The sequence below is a fragment of the Lepidochelys olivacea genome (assembly GCF_965140295.1).
Source record: "Lepidochelys olivacea isolate rLepOli2 genome assembly, chromosome: 14".
Lineage (NCBI taxonomy): Eukaryota > Metazoa > Chordata > Testudines > Cheloniidae > Lepidochelys > Lepidochelys olivacea.
Genome location: NC_140424.1, coordinates 33,761,392 through 33,777,640, shown reverse-complemented (window position 1 = coordinate 33,777,640; position 16,249 = coordinate 33,761,392). Strand labels below are relative to the sequence as shown.

At 46.8% G+C, this 16,249-nt stretch overlaps 2 protein-coding genes and 1 pseudogene across 3 annotated transcripts in view; all 3 read left to right on the top strand.

The window, feature by feature from the left end:
- Nucleotides 1–16,249, top strand: part of LOC311530633 (C-type lectin domain family 2 member D-like) — an 839,985-nt pseudogene that overhangs the window by 358,242 nt on the left and 465,494 nt on the right. The window lies entirely within an intron of this gene.
- Nucleotides 1–16,249, top strand: part of LOC311530566 (E3 ubiquitin-protein ligase TRIM39-like) — a 32,215-nt gene that overhangs the window by 1,276 nt on the left and 14,690 nt on the right. Inside the window, exon 2 of the mRNA XM_084647356.1 lies at nucleotides 11,179–11,295. Within this exon, the coding sequence (XP_084503482.1) occupies nucleotides 11,272–11,295 (24 nt within the window). The 5' untranslated portion in view covers nucleotides 11,179–11,271. The remainder of the gene's footprint in view (nucleotides 1–11,178; nucleotides 11,296–16,249) is intronic.
- LOC311530592 (uncharacterized protein) lies at nucleotides 3,332–7,675 on the top strand. Its single transcript, XM_084647409.1, has one exon. The coding sequence runs from the start codon at nucleotides 3,433–3,435 to the stop codon at nucleotides 4,447–4,449; it is 1,017 nt and encodes a 338-aa protein (XP_084503535.1). The 5' UTR covers nucleotides 3,332–3,432; the 3' UTR covers nucleotides 4,450–7,675.

Genomic DNA, 16,249 nt, shown 5'->3' with positions numbered 1-16,249 from the left:
TGCCTCACCAATCCATTAGAATTCTTTGAGGGGGTCAACAAGCATGTGGACCAAGGGGATCCAGTGGATATAGTGTATTTAGATTTTCAGAAAGTCTTTGACAAGATCCAAAAGAAATCTGATGATGGGCCAAAAGAAATCTGATGAGGTTCAACAAGGATAAGTGCAGGGTCCTGCACTTAGGACGGAAGAACCCAATGCACTGCTACAGACTAGGGACCGAATGGCTAGGCAGCAGTTCTGCAGAAAAGGACCTAGGGGTGACAGTGGACGAGAAGCTGGATATGAGTCAACAGTGTGCCCTTGTTGCCAAGAAGGCCAATGGCATTTTGGGATGTATAAGTAGGGGCATAGCGAGCAGATCGAGGGACGTGATCGTTCCCCTCTATTCGACATTGGTGAGGCCTCATCTGGAGTACTGTGTCCAGTTTTGGGCCCCGCACTACAAGAAGGATGTGGATAAATTGGAGAGAGTCCAGCGAAGGGCAACAAAAATGATTAGGGGTCTGGAACACATGACTTATGAGGAGAGGCTGAGGGAACTGGGGTTGTTTAGTCTGCAGAAGAGAAGAATGAGGGGGGATTTGATAGCTGCTTTCAACTACCTGAGAGGTGGTTCCAGAGAGGATGGTTCTAGACTATTCTCAGTGGTAGAAGAGGACAGGACAAGGAGTAATGGTCTCAAGTTGCAGTGGGGGAGGTTTAGGTTGGATATTAGGAAAAACTTTTTCACTAGGAGGGTGGTGAAACACTGGAATGCGTTACCTAGGGAGGTGGTAGAATCTCCTTTCTTAGAAGTTTTTAAGGTCAGGCTTGACAAAGCCCTGGCTGGGATGATTTAATTGGGGATTGGTCCTGCTTTTGAGCAGGGGGTTGGACTAGATGACCACCTGAGTTCCCTTCCAACCCTGATATTCTATGATTCTATGATCCCTCACCAAAGGCTCTTACCAAAGTAAGGTGCCACGGGATAAGAGGGAAGGTGCTCTCATAGATTGGTAACTGGTTAAAAGATAGGAAACAAAGGGTAGGTATAAATGGTCAGTTTTCAGAATGGACAGAGGTAAATAGTGGTGTCCCCCAGGAGTCTGTTCTCAGACCAGTCCTATTCAATATATTCATAAATGATCTGGGAAAAGGGGTAAACAGTGAGGCGGCAAAATTTGCAGATGATACAAAATTACTAAAGGTAGTTAAGACCCAGGCAGACTGCAAAGAGCTACAAAAGGATGTCTCAAAACTGGGTTACTGGGTATCAAAATGGCAGATGAAATTTAATGTTGATAAATGAAAAGTAATGCACATTGGAAAGCATAATCCCAACTATACATATAAAATGATGAGGTCTAAATTAGCTGTTACCACTCAAGAAAGAGATCTTGGAGTCATTGTGGATAGTTCTCTGAAAACATCCACTCAATGTGCAGCGGCAGTCAAAAAAGCAAACAGAATGCTGGGAATAATTAAGAAAGGGATAGATAATAGGACAGAAAATATCATGTTGCCTCTATATAAATCCATGCTACGCCCACATCTTGAATATTGCTTGCGGATGGGGTCGCCCCCATCTCAAAAAAGATATATTGGAATTGGAAAAGGTTCAGAAAAGGGCAACAAAAATGATTAGCAGTATGGAACGGCTTCCATATGAGGAGAGATTAATAAGACTGGGACTTTTCAGCTTGGAAAAGAGACGGCTAAGGGAAGATATGATTGAGGTCTATAAAATCATGACTGGTGTAGAGAAAGCAGATAAGGAAGTGTTGTTTACTACTTCTCATAACACAAGAACTAGGGGTCACCAAGTGAAATTAATAGGCAGCGGGTTTAAAACAAAGAAAAGGAAGTATTTCTTCACATAATGCACAGTCAACCTGTGGAACTCCTTGCCAGAGGATGTTGTGAAGGCCAAGACTATAACAGGATTCAAAAAAGAACTAGATAAATTCATGGAGGATTGGTCCATTAATGGCTATTAGCCAGGATGGATAGGAATGGTGTCCCTAGCCTCTGTTTGCCAGAAGCTGGGAATGAGCAACAGGAGATGGATCACTTGATGGTTACCTGTTCTGTTCCTTCCCTCTGGGACACCTAGCACTGGCAACTGTTGGAAGACAGGATACTGGGCTAGATGGACCCTTGGTCTGACCCAGTACGGCCATTCTTATGTTCTTATTTATTTCTGCTGTTTCCCCTTTCCGAGGATTCTTTACTTCCTAGCACAAGGAATGAATCAGGTCTCAGTTCTCCCTCTTTATTTCAACAGAGGATGGGATGGTGAAGATAAAGGAGGAGAATTGTCTGGAGGAAGCAAAATCACATTTGAGTTTATCGGGAATGTTGGCAGGGAAAGTTTCCTCGAGTCCTGAGCAGGTGGCGGCATGTGACTCTCAATGCATATCAGACAGTCAGGAAAAAATTCCTGGAGAGACATCACAGGGTAAAGCCGCTTCCACTGGCAGAGTTCTCAGGAAAACTAAAAATAACAAAGCCCATCAGAGAATTAACACTGCAGAGAAACCTTATAACTGCCCTGAGTGTGGCCAAAGCTTCAGTGTGAGCTTAGACCATACTGTGCATCAGACAATCCACACTGATGAGAGACTCTATAAATGCATGGAGTGTGGGGAAATCTTCAGTCGGAAATCAATCCTTGTTACTCACCAGAGAATCCACACTGGAGAGAAGCCTTATAAGTGCCGTGACTGTGGGAAAAGCTTCCGTCAGAACTCAACACTTAGGACACATGAGAAAATCCACAGGGCAGAGAAACCCTATGAGTGCCTACAATGTGGGAAAAGCTTCCAAGTGCGCTCCTACCTTCTTGTGCACGAGAGGACCCACACTATAGATAAACCCTTTAAATGCTCCAACTGTGGGAAAAGCTTCTGTGCAAGCTCTGACCTTACGAAACATCAGAGAACCCACACAGGAGAGAGACCCTATAAATGCCCCGACTGTGGGAAAAGCTTCAGTGACTGCTCAGCCTTTATAAAACACAAGAAAATCCATGTGGCAGAGAAGCCCTATAACTGTATTGACTGTGGGAAAAGCTTCCGTGTGATTTCAGCCCTTACTGTACATCAGGCAATCCACTCGGGAGAGAGACCCTACAAGTGCCCTGACTGTGGGAAAAGCTTCATCCTGCGCTCATGCCTTATTAGACATCAGAGAATCCACAGTGGTGCTAAACCTTATACATGCCCCGACTGTGGGAAAAGCTTTCGTCTGAGCTCAACCCTTTGTACTCATCGGAAAATCCATACATCAGAGAAACCCTATGAGTGCCTCAAATGTGGGAAAAGATTCTGAGTGAGCTCCTACCTTCTTACACATGAGAGGATTCATACTGTAGATAAACCTTATAAATGCCCCGACTGTGGGAAAAGCTTCAATGTGAGGTCCTATCTTATCAAACATCAAAGAATCCACATGGGAGAGAGACCCTTTAAATGCCTTGAGTGCGGGAAAAGCTTCAATCGCAGATCAACTCTTATCACCCATCAGAGAATCCACACTGGAGAGAAGCCCTATAAATGTCCTGATTGTGGGAAAAGCTTCAGTGTGAACTCAGACCTCATTGTACATCAGAGACTCCACACGGGAGAAAGACCCTATAAGTGCCTTGACTGTGGGAAAACTTTCTGTCTGAGCTCACACCTTACTAGACATCGGAGAAGCCACACCGGTGAGAGACCCTATAAATGCCTGGTCTGTGGGGAAAACTTCAGTGACTGCTCAGGACTCATTAAACACAGGAGAAACCACACAGGAGAAGAACCTTATAAATGCCCTGAGTTTGGGAACAACTTTAGTGTGAATTCAGCCCTTATTGTACATCAAAGAACCCACACGGGAGAGAGACCCTATAAATGCCTTGTCTGTGGGAAAAGCTTCAGTGACTGCTCAGGACTCATTAAACACAGGAGAATCCATACAGAAGAGAAACCTTATAAATGCCCCGAATGTGGGAAAAGTTTCAGTGACAGTTCAAGCCTTATTAAACATAAGACAATCCACACAGGAGAGAGAATCTATAAATGCCCTGAATGTGGGAAAAGCTTTAGTCACAGCTCAGCCCTTTTGAAACACCAAAGAATCCACACAGGAGAGAGACCCTTTAAATGCCTGGACTGTGGGAAAAGGTTCACGGACAGTTCAGCCCTCCGGAGACACCGGCGAATCCACTCAGAAGACAGGCCCTATAAATGCCTCGACTGTGGGGAACGATTCAGTGTGACCTCAGGCCTTATTAGACACCAGAAAATTCACACTGAGGAGAGACCTTTTAAATGTAGTGAGTGTGGGAAAAGCTTCCAGTCAAACTCACTTCTTAAAACACATGAGAGGATGCATACGGGAGAAAAACCATATAAATGCCCCAAGTGTGGGAAAAGCTTCCGTCAGAGCTCCCACCTTATAAGGCATCAGAATATACACATGGAATAGGTGTTCACAATGTTTTTCATTGTTGCTTTTGTTATGGTGTTTCTCACAGTTCTGCTACACTCAGTCAAATGGGGATGATGGGATCTATGCTTGACTGGGTTTTACAGGGTACCCGCTATGGATTTAAAGGGTCTGTGCCATGCCCTGGCCACAAAGGCAGGCCCCCTGGCCTCAACACCTCCAAGACTGAGCCTTTGGACTCCAGCACTCCTGTTCCTCACTTTGAGCTCTGCCCAGTGAATCCATGTAAGGTAGACTCCTGGTCTGAGACCTCCACCCCTCCTCCGCCCCCAGGGATCAATGCACTTCAGGTGGTGTCGGTAGCAACACCAGGCAGGTGTTTTTCAAACAGGATAGGTTTAAATAATCAACTGGGATACAGTATCAGGAAGTCCTTAGGTTAACTTAGGCCATACCTACACTACCACATATGTTGGCAAAACTTACATCGCTCAGGGGTGTGAAAAAAACACAGCCCTGAGCAACAGAAATTTCACCGTGTGTGCACAGTGCTATGTCAGTGGGAGAAGTCGTTGGGGGTGGTTTTAATTATGTTGATGGATGAGAGCTCTTCCATTGGCATAGGGTGGTTACTTGAGAGATCTTACAATGGTGCTGCTGCATCGGTACAGATGTGCTGCTGTAAGCTCTCTAGTGTAGACATAGCCTTAGAGAAGCAAAGGTTAAAACCAAGTTCAGACTGGTCAAAGCCATGGCTTCACAAATCCATGCTGTTGTAGGATTCATCTTCTCTCTCTGTCCTTCTATCTCTCAGTCCTGAATGAGAACTCCTACGTGTCTGTGAACCTTCTTCTTAAACAATGATCCCTGACACCTCTTGTCTCTGTTCTCTGGAAAAAGCGATGCTGTGTTCACACATTCAGCCTGCTTGAACCGCCTGTTGTTAAGTGTTAATGTGTGTCATTGTCTCTTCTGTATCCTCCACTGGTATGTTTTGGTTCCAGCCAGCTCCTGAGGGTGCATTCATGCCAATGCAGAGAGATCAAACATCATACGTCTCCTTCTCTGTTCCAGGAGAAGCATTTTATTCTCTCTGCATCCAATGAGTAACAATGCAAAGACAGATGGCCAACTGAGACTCATATTGGTCATAAAAATATCGCAGAAAATTCCCACATTCATTATAGATGGGTCCTGGGGCACTGAGAGATTGGTGATCTGGGAAGCAAAATGGAGAGTGCTGGGGAATATAATATTTGGAAGTTGGGTTGTTGCTGGATGGGCACAGGCAATGGGCGAGGGTGGTTGGGTGCTGGTGGGTGGGTTACTTGGAGTCTGAGATAGGAGAACTGTCCTGAACTCTAAATGTTTTCCTTCTCCAACAGAGAATGAAAAGCAATATACCCCCAACTTCCATCCAACTCATGGTCTGTTACAAAACCTCAGCAGTGACTGTTAAAGCAGATTAAGTTCTCAAATACACAGGCTGTGGAAGAGTCAGATATGTTCAACTGTTGATACTTGAGAGTATGACTTCACCAGTCAGGCTATGCAGAGGGTTGAATGGGGTGAATGTTTCTTTTTGGTGTCTGTTAGCAATGGAAGTGAAAGCCTTATGGAGCATTGGTGCATGTTATCCACAGTGTTGTAGCTGATATGAAGGTGGCAAGGAATACAGGAGTCTTTTCCTTCTAATTCCCATGTTTTAAGGTGACTGGCATATGTTCTGATGCCACCTTAGCTGTCACTAAATGCAGTTTTCTTTGTGTTACTTATATATAGAAACTTTCAAACAAATGTTTTTCCCTAATAGTCTGAGCTCATGTTTTTTCTCCTCCGTCCCAAAACCCTGATGTTTCGAGTAGAAGTGGCTCATGGTAGGTAGTGTTCAAGTCAAGCCAGCCTTTACAAATCATTTTTCAAAGTGAAAAATGCTCTCCAACATCTTCTTACTGGTTCCTTTTTGTTGTCTCTGTCCATCATTTCTGTTGCAACCAAAGTCTAACTTTCAGTCCCTCCCTCTTCTGTCTTCAAAAATAAAACTTCTCGCCTTCTAAAAAATGCTAGTGAACTCTCTGTGGGAGGGAGAAAATGTCCAGAACACGTCAAAAAAAATGTTTTTGAGGAGAAGAACACCTCCCCCTCCCAAGGACCTCCTTGAAATTTTGATCACATGTAGGTGCTGCGTATGGCAACAGAAAGAGTTTTTCTGATGACATAGGGAGTGTCTACACTGCAATGCAAGCCCAGGGTTAGCGGGACTCGAGTCAGCAGATGCTGCGTTTGAGAAACAATGGTTTGAACATTTGCACTGATTGCCAAACGCAGGTTTAGAATTTTTTAGCATCCACACTGCAGTACACAGATCTGAGTCCAACCAACCAGATAGCAGACTTCCTAGCACTCTCTGGAAGTGTGGCTGGTCTAGGTCTTCATTCCTGGTGCGGCGTGGGAAATCTTAACTATCCACACTGCACATTGCAGGAAGTTTGAACAGCCACCAAGACATCCTGCCAAATCGTCATTTTGATCTGTGTGCTTCCAGAAACTGGAGCCAGCAACATGAAGGAGTAGACCAGGGGTAGTCAACAGGTGCCCTGTGGTCCAAATCCGAACCGCCATAGTCTTTTCAGCGGACTGTGGGGGGCGCTGGAGCTTACGGCTTCAGTCCCGCTGGCACTCGTGCCAGAATTTGGGGCTTGAGCCCTGCGAGGATCCCCGTGCACCCCAGCGTGCCAGTCAGGGCTCCATTTAGAGAGGGTAGGGAGAACACCTGTCCCCGAGAGTTTCGAGTCAGCCCTGGGCATCTGCCACTGTGGCTTGCTGTGCTTGTCACAACCTTTGTGAAGCCAGAGGTGGGCCATTTACTCCTGAATGGACCTAGGATGATGATGGGCCACTGCACTGGTGCACTCAGCGACCACAGCTGGATCTGGATGTACCCAGGCAACAGAAATCAGGGGTGCTTTGTGCTCTTGCATTATGGATTCGCATGGGCCAATGGAAGAAGGAGAATAGTACCTCTATGAATGGGCTTGTGTTTGGGGAGTGGGGTGACATTGATTGCTTTTATGGGAGGGGAAGTTGATTGCCACGAATTGTACTTTTGAATGATGTGACCACTTATGAAATAGGATTGGGGGGAGGAAGCAGTGTGGATTGATGTATATAGCTGTATCGAGACCTGTGTTTTGCTTAGAACTTCCCAGTTGTCCCTGATCATGTGTTTCCCTTTATTATTTGAAATACACCTTTATACGATGTGTTGCAGTGATGGTGATACAATTCTTTATTGAATAAAAAACCTTTATTTTTACACATGAATTGGAAAAGCACAATATTAAACCCTTGTCTGCCCAGCCAGCTTTGCCACTAGCCCACCAAAACACCAGCAACACCACAAGCTCTAAAAGTAACCAAGAACAAAGTGCATAAACAAGTGCAAACGGATGAGCTATGTACAAGACCTCCCCCTCTACCCCCACACTATTGCTTGTCCCTGGCTCCCTGTTCTCCTTCCCCCTCCTTCAATGTTTGCCACACACTTGGTGCTGAGGCAGGGGGGTGAAGGCGTTCACAGGAGAGGGGTTCAGCACTGAGGACTCCACGGGGCACAGCTGTCCTGTCCAGACGCTCATAGGTCCCAACTGCACTGGCCACCCAGCCATGAAGTTGTCCAAGCTGTTTCTGGCACGCAGGCCAGGATACTGCAGTGAGCATGCAGAACCATGGTGTGGGTGCTGCAGGAGTCTGTGCCTTTGCAGCCATTAGAGACAGTAGCCACTCAAACGGTTCTCTCTCTGGTGTGTTTTATCTTCCTCCCTTAACTGCCGTTCTTGTTCCAGCGACTGTGAAGTGAGTGCCTGCTGTTACCCTATCCTCATGCTGCAAAGCCAGCCCAAGCCTTTCCCATGTCTTTCCTCTTGCTGCAAGTCCTTTTGCCTTTGGCACTCGACTGCATGTTGGCCCCATCCAGAATATCAACCATCAGTTCATCATGAAAACGCTTCCTCTTGGAACAGTCTGCGAAGGCACAGGGAGCCAGGCTTCTGCAAGTATGGGCAAGCTGTGGAGGTATGAATATAAGAACAGCCAGACTGAGTCAGACCAAAGGTCCATCTAGCCCAGTATCCTGTCTTCAGACAGCGGCCAATGCTAGGTGTCCCAGAGGGAATGAACCGAACAGGCAATCATCATGTGATCAATCCCCTGTCACCCATTCCCAGCTTCCAGCAAACAGAGGCTAGGGACAGCATCCCTGCCCATCTAGGCTAATGGCCATTGATGGACCTATCCTCCATGAATTTATCTAGTTCTTTTTTGAACCCTGCAGCCTGCAGAGGCTGAGGAGCCAGGACCAGGACCAGACACAGAGGGTTATGGTCTCGAATAGCTCAGTGAAGGAGCACAGAAAAAAATCCTTTTGGAAGTTTAAGAACAAAAAATGTTCCTCTTTTTTTTTTTAACTGAACTTCCATGTATTGGCAGAGGGCTGCTTCAGACCCTGAACGCTGCCGGGACACAGCCGGGTTTATTGAGAGAACGGCAAGTTTAACATCACAATGCTTTTAAAAAAAATATTTCAACTAAATGGAGTTGGGGGGAAGGTTGGTGGCGGTGCAGCGCGATATCAGCCTTCTCTCTCATTTCAGACATTGCACGTTTTGGAGGACATTGGTGTTCTTGTGGTGCCTGGCTGGTGTGCCACTGAAGTATTCAAACGTAGGGTGACTGAACCACACATCTACATGTGGAGTGGGCTGGTGAGCTATATGGTGGCTCTGGAAAAATATGCCCTGCTTCCTTGAAGTCATAGAATCATAGACCGCTACAGACTAGGGACCGAATGGCTAGGCAGCAGTTCTGCGGAAAAGGACCTAGGGGTGAAAGTGGACGAGAAGCTGGATATGAGTCAGCAGTGTGCCCTTGTTGCCAAGAAGGCCAATGGCATTTTGGGATGTATAAGTAGGGGCATAGCGAGCAGATCGAGGGACGTGATCGTTCCCCTCTATTCGACATTGGTGAGGCCTCATCTGGAGTACTGTGTCCAGTTTTGGGCCCCACACTACAAGAAGGATGTGGATAAATTGGAGAGAGTGCAGCGAAGGGCAACAAAAATGATTAGGGGTCTAGAACACATGACTTATGAGGAGAGGCTGAGGGAGCTGGGATTGTTTAGCCTGCAGAAGAGAAGAATGAGGGGGGATTTGATAGCTGCTTTCAACTACCTGAAAGGGGGTTCCAAAGAGGATGGCTCTAGACTGTTCTCAATGGTAGCAGATGACAGAACGAGGAGTAATGGTCTCAAGTTGCAGTGGGAGAGGTTTAGGTTGGATATTAGGAAAAACTTTTTCACTAAGAGGGTGGTGAAACACTGGAATGCGTTACCTAGGGAGGTGGTAGAATCTCCTTCCTTAGAGGTTTTTAAGGTCAGGCTTGACAAAGCCCTGGCTGGGATGATTTAACTGGGAATTGGTCCTGCTTCAAGCAGGGGGTTGGACTAGATGACCTTCTGGGGTCCCTTCCAACCCTGATATTCTATAATTCTATGATTCTATGTGAAGTTCTTTGAGATCTGCTGATGAAAAGCAATATATAAAAGCAAGGTGTTTGGTTATCAAATGCATATCAAATGCAAACCTAGGTGAGAACTACCGCTGTCTAAATGACCACTAACTCACGCAACAAACATTTCTCTCTGGGAAATTAAATGCCGAAAAACTTCATTAACATAGACTTAAGGTGGCCCAGAGGATTTTGTGCCCTTGTAGACTGTGGAGTTCAGCAAAACTCAAACCTCTGAAATTCAGCAAATGAAGAGTGAAGGTGCATGCCAATGCAACCTGCCCTCTTTGAGCGATGATCCAATACACCTACCGCACAAAGTCCCTCACTCTTCCTGTGCAGATAGTGCATGTCACTCAGGCAGTAGGACACAAGACAACTGTAGCACAGAGTCAAACACCTGTTTGCTAAGGGAAAACTTGTTTTTAGGTGAGCTGCACTGAAAAGGTGCTATCCACTCCTCTTCTATATTCTGTTAAGGAAAAGTTAGCACGTGACTCCATTTTGGTTTGGGGCCCACCATTGTTTAAATGCCAGCACATCATACACCAGGAGGAGTAATCCTTAGATACTGAATCCCTGTGAAAATCCTCTTCCTTGTCTTAGCCTGCCTTGACTCCCAGTATCTGGTTTTTGTCAGTCTCTAACTCCCTGTCTCTTGGCCTTGATGTGAGGCCTCCCATCCTGATAATAAAAGTTACTGATGCATGGCTTTAGGACCATGCTGTGTAATTAACATACTGGTATAGCACGAGGAATGCACTAAGCAGGGATAGGTGGTAGATAAGACAAGGGTTTGTTTATTGTCTAAGGTTTCCGATGCAGGAGGGCAACATGCTTTGCTAAAAGGTATATAACCTTTGTATTATCTGCATTCAGGGTCCCCTCCTGGCTAGCAGGGGGCACCATGCTCGAGCATAATAAATTTAGTGTTTTTTGGGAACTCTGCAGTTGTGGACTTTATTTCTGTGCCTCAGCCTAGATTCGAACTGTGCGTGTCCTACCAGGTATAATTCGCAGCAGTTGTGTGCGTGTCCTACAAGGTGTAATTTGTAACAATTCAAACACTGAGCCTGTCACCAGAAATGGCCCCACACTTGTTAAGTTTTACAGCTCCTTCAACCCTCTTTTACGGTCCATTCACCCTTACTCACAGGATTCTATCTAACCTATACTTTTATTTACCCATCATCAAACACACAGACTCCTCTAACATCCTGCCTCTCTGCTGATAATCCCCATGGCAAGAAGACCCCTGTACGCTGCTGCTGACAACTTACACAACTCAGCATTGAAATGATGCATCCTGGATTCCTCAAGGTACACATGCACCTTGTTCTTTTGATCACATGTATGGGGAGGCTCAAACCCAGATCTCCTCCTATCAAATCACAGCTCTGAGATGCTCCTCAACCTAATCTCCAGATCTCCTCATATTACAATTGCACTTCTACCAAGCTACCCACTTATATCTCCAGAATTCAATATAGCTACACCTACCACAGTAAATGCAGCAGGAGCGCACACAGATAACTCCCAGTTGACATTGCCAGCTCCAGGGAGGGCAGAGTTAAGGCTGACTGGGCATATACCTTAACTCTGCATGTCATGGTTTTCAAAGGATTGAATTTTGCTGGGCAACTTTGACTTATAGTAATGTAGGCTTGAGATCCTCCAGTCCAGCCCTCTGTGCTGGGTCAAGGCCAAGTAAACCTAGACCATCCCTGCCAGGTGTTTGTCTAATTGATTCTTAAGAACCTCCAATGCTGGGGATTCCACAGCCTGTCTTGGTAGCCTATTCCAGAATTTAACTAGCCTTATAGTTAGAAAGTTTGTCCTGATAGTTTACCTAAATCGCCCTTGCTGTAGATTAAGCCAATTATTTCTTCTCCTACCTTCAATGGGCATGGAGAACAACTGATCAACAAACTCTTTGTAACAGTTCTTAACATATTGGAAGACTGTTATTGAGACCCCTACAGTCTCCTTTGCTCAAGACTAACCATGCCTGTTTTTTTAACCTTTCCTCACAGGTCCGGTTTTCTAAACCTTTGATTATTTTTGTTACTCTCCTCTCAACTCGCTCCAATTTGTCTATATCTTTCTTAAAGTGTGACACCCAGAACTGGACACAGTACTCCAGCTAGAGCCTCACCACTGCTGAGTGAAGCAAGACAGTTATCTCCTGTGTTTTACATATGATGCTCCTGGTAATACAGCCCAGAAAGATATTCGCCTTTTTAGCAACTGCATCACATAGTTGACTCATATTGAATTTCTTATCCACGCTAACCCTCACATCTGTTTCAGAACTGCTACAGCCTAGGCAGTTACTCCTCATTTTGTTAGTTGTGCATTTGATTATTTTTCTTCCTAAGTGTAAGTCCTTTACACTTGAATTTCAGCCTGTTGATTTCAGACCAACTCTCCAATTTGTCAATAGTGTTTTGAATTCTAAATCCTGTCCTCCAAAATGTTAGCAATCCCTCCCAGCTTGGTGTTGTGCAAATATTAAAAGCATTGTCTCCACTCCGTTATCCAAGTCATGAATAAAAATATTGAATAGGACTGGATCTGGACAGACCCTGCTGGGACCTGTGGAAGTATAACATTGTATAAGTATAACGTTGTATAAGGGGACATGCTGGATACATTGTATATGAGAGGGCATGCCAAAACATGTTACAAAATATCTGAGGGAGCACACGTAGGGACAGTTAGCTTTTGAATGGAGAAGCAATTAAGATACAGGCAGCACGTCTAAGAAGCAGGCATCAGAATGGAAGGTGTGAAGGGCAATTAGTTAAGTTAACTGGAAGCTGTTAAAGGAGATTGTTAAGGGTGGCAGGTAATTGAAGATACGTGACTGGTCTCAGGGATCTCGAAGGGTGGTGACTAAAATCTTTTTCTTCTTTTGTCTGTAACTTCTCTGTAACTTGTTCTCCAGCAAGCTGTATAAATTAAGAGACACAAGCCCCACTCGGGGGGCTCACTTCTAAATGTATTAGCAGAGCAGCTTTGCTAATAAAACAGAGTGGTCTGATAAATTGTGAGTCTGAGTCAAACTTTGACAGACCCAACTAGACTCATTCCCCTGGGGTTGACAATGAACCATTGATAACTACTCTGAGTACTGTCTTTCAACCGGTTGTGCACCCACCTTACAGACTTTTCATCTAGATCACATTTCCCTAGTTTGCTTATGATACTGTCATGTGGAATTGGGCCAGGAGCGTTACTAAAACGAAGCTATATGAGATCTACAGCTTTCCCTCATCCACTAGGCCAGTGAACCCAAAAGTTTTTTCAAAAAGAAAAGGAGGACTTGTGGCACCTTAGAGACTAACACATTTATTTGAGCATAAGCTTTTGTGAGCTTCATCTCACTTCATCGGATTCATGCAGTGGAAAAGTTTTTTGTCAGTGAATTTGTTTCATTAATTCCTGCCACCAGAGGGCTCTGCTTATTGCTAATCGAGAGGCGGCTGTTCAGGATCTCAGGGAGGGTTGAGTTACTTGATTGTCCCCTTCCTGTCTCCACCACTAGCTGCTGCTGCCTCCGTTATGAGCTCGGAGCCCGGGCTGAGCCGCTGCCGCTGCCCAGCGGGGTCTGTGAGGGGCCTAGCGCCCCTCGGGGCCCAGCCGGGGGGACTTTCTCCGGGGGCTGGAACCAGCCCCTGGGGCAGCTCCGGGCTCTGCTGACACCAGCCCCTGAGCTGGAGCCTGCAGGTGAGGGGAGAGACCCGGGGAAAGGGCCGGGGGGGAAAGTGACTCTGCACCAACGGCCCCTCCTCGCCCCAGCTCTGCCCCCAGGGGGGTGGGGGTGTGCGAGTCCAAGTGCTGCTGCCCTCCCTGACCCCCTCCCCACCCCGGTTCTGCCCCCCTGAGCGCCGGCAGGAGCCGAGCTAGCACCGGGAGAGCGACCACCCCAGGGACCGAGTCTCCCAGCCCGAGGGGAGGGGAGGGGGCAGGAGGGAGACAGGGGCAGAGACTGGCAGGGGCAGGAGGAGCAATCAGTGGGGAGGGAGGTTCCCGGCTCCCAGCCCTGCCCAGCCCCATTCCCTGCAGCACCCCGGGCAGATTGACTTTCCTGGGACAAGGGGAGGAGCAGGGAGAGGAAAAGCCAGTTCCTGCCTCTGCCTGGTCCCCGCGCTGCTTGGGGGATGCGCTGCCCTGAGGACAGTGTCGGGGCAGCCCCCAAAGCAGCTCCTTTCATTCTGCTCCTTTCTGGGGTTTGGTTCAGAGACTTGGTTCCTATTTTAACAACGTTTCAGTGGGTTTAGCGCTGGTGGCAGAGGCCGGTGTGGTGTGACAAACTTCTTGGGTGTTACTGTCCTGAGCAAGCGGGTAGGAACAGAGGATGCTGAGTCCCGGATCTGCTTAAGTAGCAGGGACTGGTGGCCACTTTAGTCTTCTGTTACTTGATGTGTTACATAGAATCATAGAATATCAGGGTTGGAAGGGACCCCTGAAGGTCATCTAGTCCAACCCCCTGCTCGAAGCAGGACCAATTCCCAGTTAAATCATCCCAGCCAGGGCTTTGTCATATGCAGATGTTGATCATACTTCTAACTGCATATTTTAATTTCCTAGCCACATGGTTTGTTCTGATACATTTCAGTGACCTTCCTTGTTCGGACAAGTTGACTGTTCTGGGTTGCTAAAATCCAGGCTTTTCTAAAACGAATGATCCTGTTGCTCCTTTGCATTGATTGGGTGAGGGCCACGGTGCAGACCTCACCTCATTTGCCTTTTGGTGAAACTCCATTGCCTTGTCTCTGCTTGGTTTTTGCAGGGGGGATAGCTAATGCAGGTTAGTTACCACACGTTTGCTAAGCACTGATGACACAGAATACAAGACTGACTCAGGTGTTAAATGAAGTGTTATTGTTCATGGCTTGACAACTCTGATACAGTTTGTGTGGCTCACTCTGCTCCTTTGCCATCAGAGGTATTTGCGTCTGAGTGTCTGCAGCCTCCCTTTGTGTGGGTATCATGGAAAACCAGCTAAAACATTTTAAACTAAAGGAATTACCAGAGGCTTCCCCCCATCCCCGCCCTGCTCTATTTCCCTTATCCCCTTCCGTTGTTCAGGGGTTGGCTAGATGGTCTGACACTGAGGCCTGGTCTACACGACAGAGTTAGGTCGACGTCAGCTGCCTTATGACAACCTAATTATGTCAGGGTACACACTAAGGAACCAAAAACCAGGACACTATTCCAAGCCTGCATTTCCCAGCAACATTGCACTCAAAATAGTTTTCTCTTAGCTTTATCTCAGGGCTCAGGCTTTGTCTGCTTGGCTTTCTCTCTCTGCTTTGCTCTTGTTCTCTCAGTGCCTGTGTCTGTCTCTGGTGTGTGCACACACACACAGATACCCTTCAAAGCCCTGGCCCCTGCATTTCAAGTCCCTTGGGCCACATGATTCAGCTTCTATACCCCATGTCTATGGGCCTGTGTTTTGTTTCAGTCTGCTGATTACGATGGCTTTTTTGCATTGATTCTAAATGGAGGGCAGTGGTCAGGCCTGACCCACCATAAGGTTTACTCCAAATCAAAACTATATTAATAAGGTTAAGATTCCGTCTTGGGTATTTTTAGCAAGAGTCACGGACAGATTGTGGGCAATAAACACAAATTCACAGACGCCTGCGACCTGTCTCTGACTTTTACTAAAAATACCCTGAGGATGGAGGACAAACAGAGCTTTGCTGGGGCTTACAGCTGCTGCGGCAGGGGCTGGCTGCTGCTGCTCCAGTCCCAGGGAGACTGACCCAGCCCCAGCCGCTGCTCTGGCAGGTTGTGGACCGCTGCTCCCGCGGCCCCAGGGCTGACTACTGGTCAGCTGTTCTGGCAGCCACTGCTCCAGCAGCCCCCGGGGATGACAGCTGCTCTAGCCCTGCCACAGAAGAAGTCACAGAGATCCCAGAAAGTTGCAGAATCAGTGACATCTGTGAAGGAATTATAGCCTTAAATAGTAATGACAGATCTGGTTGCATTTTAGTGTTCCCTTCCCACACTGATGGCTAATGGGGTCAGGGGCCATTCTGACACCTGGGAACACTGCAGGGAAGGGACACACCTGGGCTGTGAATTGATTGGGTAGTAGCTGAGGAGTTGCTATATTGGCTCTGTGCCTACCGAGGATTGCCCTTGGTATAGGCAAGTCTGAAAGCCATATTTTTTTTTCCATCGGCATCCGTTTTTGAAAGGGACCGGTGACTTTGGGTGTCCCAGGTTTTGTGTGTCCAGCTAGAGACACCTCACTGGGGGC

Bases quoted from the DNA above. Each gene is read 5' to 3' on its own strand.
- LOC311530592 (XM_084647409.1), top strand. From the start codon at position 3,433: ATGGGAGAGAGACCCTTTAAATGCCTTGAGTGCGGGAAAAGCTTCAAT.